The sequence below is a fragment of the Halyomorpha halys genome, unplaced genomic scaffold, assembly GCF_000696795.3.
Source record: "Halyomorpha halys isolate HHAL.00 unplaced genomic scaffold, Hhal_1.1 Scaffold1629.1, whole genome shotgun sequence".
Classification (NCBI taxonomy): domain Eukaryota; kingdom Metazoa; phylum Arthropoda; class Insecta; order Hemiptera; family Pentatomidae; genus Halyomorpha; species Halyomorpha halys.
In genome coordinates this window covers 32,805-39,827 of record NW_027106688.1, presented here as the reverse complement: position 1 = coordinate 39,827, position 7,023 = coordinate 32,805, and the positions used below count along the sequence as shown (strand labels likewise).

The 7,023-nt window shown below is 29.8% G+C and overlaps 1 protein-coding gene across 1 annotated transcript in view; it reads right to left on the bottom strand.

Moving 5' to 3' along the window:
* Nucleotides 1–3,916: 3,916 nt before the first annotated feature.
* The window catches only part of LOC106690241 (uncharacterized), a gene marked incomplete at its 5' end in the record, with an annotated part of 21,887 nt that continues 18,780 nt past the window's right edge, over nt 3,917–7,023 (bottom strand). The window contains 1 exon segment of the mRNA XM_014435598.3: nt 3,917–6,524. Coding sequence (XP_014291084.1) covers nt 6,130–6,524 — 395 coding nt within the window. The 3' untranslated portion in view covers nt 3,917–6,129.

Here is a 7,023-nt window from a genome sequence, read left to right as displayed (position 1 = left end):
GGGATATAGGCGTTTCAAAATGAGTTTTTAAAAAATTTTGCCCGTGATCGGTAGTAATAGATAGTTATGACGGTAAGAGGATTGGTGTTCTGGCGGCTTTTGGGGTTTGAGTATCATTTTGACTATAGATAATTTCCATGGGCCAGGAAAATATGTGGAACGGAGTACGGCGTTATGTATGTAGGTGAGGAATAAGAAGGCTTTTCAAGGAAGAAGTTTAAGGATGTAGGATGTTATTAGGTCGTGTCCAGGAGCTTTGCGGGTAGGTAATCGATGAATGATCCTGGATATTTCTGAAGGAAGCAATCCTTCAGGAGGAAGGGTCTTTGGAGTGACCCTAATACGTTTACAGGGATGCTGAAAATGAAATCGATTATATAATCGTACGCTTGCGTATCAATTTATTTTTACTTTTCGGGTTTCTGATTTATTAAGGGACCATAATATGTTAGAAACCCGAAAAGTTAAAATAAATCGATATGCAAGCCTGCGATCATATAATCGATTTCATTTTTATTTTCAGTACTTCCGACGAAAACATTTAAGAGGACCCTAGTATGTTAGAAATTCAAAAAGTTGAAAAAAATAGTTATCAGTTATTTTCAACAGCTTAAGTAAATTTGAATTACTTTTAGTTGTCATTTATCTATAGCTAAAATAGTTTTTAGTTGTCCATTTCAACTAACAACTAATTTAGTTGTAAGAATTATTTGTGGCTTACAGTGAATAGCTAAATTAGTTCCATTTTTTATCGCAACTAATTCTGATAACAATTTAGCTATTAGCTTGTTACCATAACTAGCTAATGTCCAACTCTGGTTAGCTGGTATTCTATTTTGAATAGGTTCTTATTTTATCGAAATATGTGTATAATTACTAGTCAAAATTGATTAGTCTGCCATGTATAGTTAGGAGGAATAAAAAATGTTTTAAAACATTAATTTTTAATCAGAGCTCCATATCTTTGAAACTAACTACAACACTACAGAAACCTTATAGAATATTATTTAAAGTAGAATAAATGAGTCCTAACAGAGCTGTTTACACTCAACAGTTACCAAGAAACAGTTAAAAAAAAGCAACATTTCATGTATTATATACTGAAAAGTAAGTAGTTATTGAATTTATTGTGAGAATTTGTTATCTCAGGAACCATGAGGCCAACAGGGACCTGTTTCATAAAAAAGTACAAACTAATACTTACTATTAATCTTGTCGATTTAACTTAATACAATTGCACTAACTTGTACATTAGGAACTTGTGCTTTAGTACTTTTTATCTCCTGTAATATCACTAATAATCCTCCCTATTATGAAAAAAATAAGTATTAGTGTAATTAACACGTTGTTTCTATACTTGTATTTTGAACTAATACTATTAGCTTTCATTATGAAACAGGGCTCAGATGTCTGCCAGCACTCAAATTAAAGAAAAATAGGTTAATGTACTAAAGCTTATCTTATATTTATTTCAGTGAATATCATGAAAATTACTACTCTAATAGGTGGCTAATAGATATCTGTAGAGTGAATATGAGTCCTAACAGAGCTCTTTGTGTCTTATAGTTCCTTAAATAGTCTTATATATATATAAGTCTTATAGTGACTTAAATTTCCCACAATAAATTGTTCTGAAATTTTGTTTTTAAAAAACTATCTCTGGAACGATTGAATGTAAACAGCTCTGTTAGGGCTCATATTTTATCAAATTTACTCTACTTTAAATAATGTTCTATTGGGTTTTCTTGTGTTATTGGTAGTTTTAAAAATATAGAGCTCGGAATGAAAAATTAATTTTTTTAACGTTTTGAAACAGCTGCCATTTTTTATTTCCCTGCCTATACTTGGCAGTCTCCTAAATTTTGACTAGTAATTATACATAGTTTACATTAAAATGATAAAAAAATTGGGGTTAAATAACTGACTTTTTTCTCCTATTTGTCTCATGTATTATAGGTTTTGTTTGTCATAATATTTAATTTTGTCTTTCATATTTATCATGTGTTTTTCTAATTTATTATTGTTACATACAACAAATTTTATTGTTTCATGATCATATTTTCTAAAAGCTATTTAATTTTATCAGTAGTTAGACATGGCATATGTAATAACTGCAATTTTATTTTTATTGATCCAAAAATTAGAAAATATATCAATTTACATCACTAAATTCATACAAAATATAGTGAATTATAAAATGGACATAAAAAAACGTGTCAATATAATTAGTAAAATATATTTATAATAATTTATAACGTTTCAAGCTCGTACTGACATGTGGTAGTTTAAATACAAATATATTTTTTTTTTTGGCTTTCTCTCAATAATCAACAAATCATTAGTTACTGAAAGGTCTATCTTGGTTTTAATAATAAATATTAAGAGTTTGTTACCTCTAATTTATTTTGTTGCCAGTTTTGAAATGGTATCACCAACTTTTATCTATTTATTAATATTTACTTCTGTATTTACATAAAAATACATTTAGTAAATTTGATGTTAGATTATAATGGTATGATACAGACATGTAGAGAAACTACCCATTGATAGCACTCTATCGCTATATTGGAAAGTCTCGGGCCATCTTTCTTTCAGGCACCTCAGAGCATTGCCAGTAATAGAAGAGGAAGCAAGGTTAGAAACTAGAGGGTTTGGGTGGTTAGGGAGTTTATAATGGATGGATTGATATCTGATTTGGGCTTGGTTAGTTAGATATAAAATATTAAGGTCTTTATGGATGATTTCATTTGTGACAAAGTAAGAAGCATTGGATACAAAAGGAATTAGGTTCATAATTATGAGAGATAGTTGACCGTGGATGATGAATGAGGAGAAGATGGTTGGGGGTGTGGTCAATGAAAAACACAAATAAGTACGATTAACTTATTTTAATGTGCCAACGTTTCGGCTAGAGTTTCTAGCCTTCTTCAGGGCTGTTCGCTGGAAGATCAAACGCCTAATGAATTAGGTTTAGTGGAGCCCCAAAGCTCAACTCCTCATGTTCGAATAGGCCTTATTATTGTCATGTAGATCATTCTTTTGTAATTGATTGAAAGTTTAGACCGTTTGTCTAGTAAATGCTATAATAGTTAGTCGGAATCGACTTGCAATTTCCTAACTTTTCAGGCTTGTGTGAGAATTCCCTAGTTAGTCGTTTGTCCAGATGTAGTCCAAGGTTGCTTCGAGGGTTGTTATTTGGGATGGAATTAATTAAAGGGTTATTATTCACTGCAAGCACAAGTGTCATCGTCATACATGGTGAGGATAGTGCTAGGATTGGCTGGGATGTCAGCTGTATAGATTGTGGAAAAGATGGGACCAGAGATGCTACCTTGAGGAACATCAGCAGACTTTTAATATCTAAAAAGAAAAATTGACAAGTTAATAACTGGTGCACTTACCCTAATTGTCACAAAATAACATATTTCTATGCATATTTTTTGTAATTATTTGCTCCCTCTGTTATATATAACAGTACAATTGGGGCTGGTAATCACCCCATGACCTTATTCACAAACTACCTTTTTTTTTTCTGAATTAAGTGAATCACTAACTGATGTGAGACAGTTGTTTAGAATATCACAATATTTGTCTCCTCCAAGTCAGTAATAACCAATAAAGAAGCCAAAAATGGAAGAGAAAAGAAATTACTCCGACAGTGATAGAGAATAAAATCCCTAAATTAGTCTGGATATTTAAAGATAATTCTTATTTAGAGGTAAGTACAATCAAAAGAACAAAAAGTAATTCATTATACTATATTTTCTTATTATTAAATTGATCACATTAGAATTTTTACAAAAAAAAAAAAATAATAAAGAAAAAAACAAAATTATGGTATATATATTTATATATAAATCCATTTTTTTTTTATTTATATAAACAATATAAATTGCACATTTTTTTCCAACGACTATACACAAACGGCTCATATATACAGCTAGAAAAATTCCATCACAGTTTTTTTAGGTGGAACGTCCTACACAGGAAATACACATAGAATACAACGGTTACATAATCGCTATATGTATAAAGACAAATAAAAACTATATTATACAATTTAAATAAACACTTAACAATAATGCAAACATTACGTTCCATAAATAGTAATATTATCAAACACAATCGATAACCCAGTCATTTGCCTTTATTTAAAGACATTAAATTTCTTTCTAATTTAAAAACAAAAAAAAAAACACTGAGACAATCATTATCAAAGATTCATTCAGCTCTTTCTTAAAATTAAGGGCACTAGTTTTTAAATTAAGAAAACATGCTGACTCTTAATGTCACTACACATTTCACTATCGTTTAAACATGTGGCTACATTTAACATTTACAAGATCGCATGTCAACATAAAATTTCACATCTAAAGAGATTTGGAAAGACTTTGAAAAATAGAACTTTTTATAAAAAATTCTTAATTTAATAATCACATAGCCAAAAGTTTTAGTAAATTCATTGGCTTTGAAAACTGATCTTTTTTTTTTTCTTTTTGTTTTCATCAATTACCAGCTCATACGTAACGTAAGCAACACCTTCAAGTTCTCAACAATTGTTTAGTTAATTGCACCAATTAGAACCGTACTGAGGTATACATAAGACTTAAAAGTAAAAAACTTCAACTTAAATATGTATAAAGTAATAAATCATTATCACGTCACTAATATACCTAATTTATTTTAAGAAACATTGCTTCAGTTTTATCATATAATGTGATATTTCGACACAAAAGAAGCACCACTGGTTTACAATGCATACAACTTATATAAAATACATAAAAACACATTATACACATACTTTTTAAAAGATTCGTCTAAACCCATATACATATATTCTCTCTATATATTATATATATATATACACAAAACAAATAATCTATACAAGTGTTTAAAAAAACTCTTAGCACACAACCGTTAACAATAAAAATATTTACAAACAGTAAAAAATAGGAAATTTCAGTGGTAATTTCACAATAGTACCAGTTCTGTAGAAATTTTCATCATCGTCTTTGAAATAATAAACGATAGTTTTTCTCACTAAAATATTAAAAAGCACTTAGACATTAGTTATAACTTCATCTTATTATACAAAATTATTCTTTGGGAATATGGCAAAAATATTGGCTTGAAACCAGTACATCTATATTTAAATCTTTTCTCTTCTAATATTAACATCGACTCAATATTAACTTAACAAATTAAAGTATTTTTAACAATACATATATATGTATTATAATTTGATAATTACTTAAGAGTTAAATTATTGGAACATATAATCAATCCCTTCTTCTCAGTTAGAGCGATGGGTAAGATGAAAGATTTAGTTGGTAAGGTCAGAAACATTGTGAGTATCGCTTATTGTAAAACAGTAACAGAAATTTAATCGCACTATTGCCATACTGTTACAACTAGACATCCAATCAGTTACCTGCAAACATCAGTTACCTGTAAACATCAGTTCTGTTACCAACTGAATCCTTATTATTCCATCTTCTTTACAAACCATCAAAATTTTACTCTACATCTGGTAAACAAAATATATAATAGTATTTCCGTCAGCCATGACAAGCAGAACATTAAAGTGGTTTACGAGACCAGAACTGCCTCTTGTTACCCGCAAAAATGACTGACCTATTAGTGCTGTCACAGCACTATAACTTTTTGTTTTATTTTATTTTTTCAATGAATTCAACATAAAATTACAATGAAAAAAAGTCCAAAGGTGACCGAATGCTTACTATTTGAAGATTAAAATACACAATTAATTGAAATTAACATTTAAATTTTTATTTTTGAATTATGATATCATACTGCATTTTGAATCATCACCATCAGAGTTAATAAAAAAAATTTACATTAAAACTTGAAATTAAAAAAAATAGCAGCACTGGGAGACACTGCCAATAGGTGAATCCTATTTGCAGATAACAAGGGTTGGGTCTCCTGAACCACCTTAATTAAATAATCATGGCCAAGCTGAAAAAGTTTAATTAAAAAAACAAAACAGAAAAGAGTAAAGATAAGGAAGACAAAATATTATCAACAAAATAAAATTATTCTAAAAAATAATAAAAGAGAAAATAAAAAGTATATTGTCTCGTAGAATATATCACCGATTCCTTATGGTCACCTTGGTATAACCGTAGTCTCGACGCCGAGGAGGAACTTGACCGTATCCGTATACTTTACCAGAGTGACTTTAGGAGTTTTGGGACCAGCGGAACTCTTTATTGCTCGACAATGAGCCTTCTCGTAAAACTCTGAAGTTTTCATGTCTCTTAACACCGTCCTTGCATCCTGACCGAGCTGCTTTAGGAGGGCTTCTTTTGTCTTTACCCTGAGCAGTGGAGATAATTCGTGGAACAGGACCCAGGAATCGGTACGAGGTTCATTGGCCAACCGATAGAGGTTAGGAAGCGGAACCGACGATTCCTCTATCTCGAAGCCTTCTACATCTGAGCTGGCCAAACCACTGTCGTCGTCAACTTCTTGCTTTGGCAGACTACTGCACGTTGGGTCATCTGAAATAAAAAAGAAATTTTATGTTGATAAAATCTTATTATATATTATAAATTAGCTATAGTTTTATCGTAACTGATTTTTGTTTAACTCTGATAGGAATAACTACTAGTCAAAAGGTGTGTAACTTATATTAATAAACAAGATTTTTTTTTTTTTATAGAAGGAAAATGGTCTAGGTGCGGTAAAAATAACTCAAATAACAAATAAACTATTTATTACCAGACAGTGTTTTGCCCCACTTTACAGGACTTCGGGTCTAAAAAAAAAAAATATAAACAACTAAAATAATGAAACTAAGATAGATAACATTTAATAAAAGTAAACTAAGTTATGGCTAAAAATGATTTAAAATATGTGAAAATTTATAAGAAAGAAAATTTACTTTCACATATTTTATATGATTTTTACCTAGACTTTAATTCACTTCTATTTCATCTTATCTTAGTCTCTTATTTTGTTTCATTATTTCATTTTTTTGTATCTTTTATTCTCTCTGAT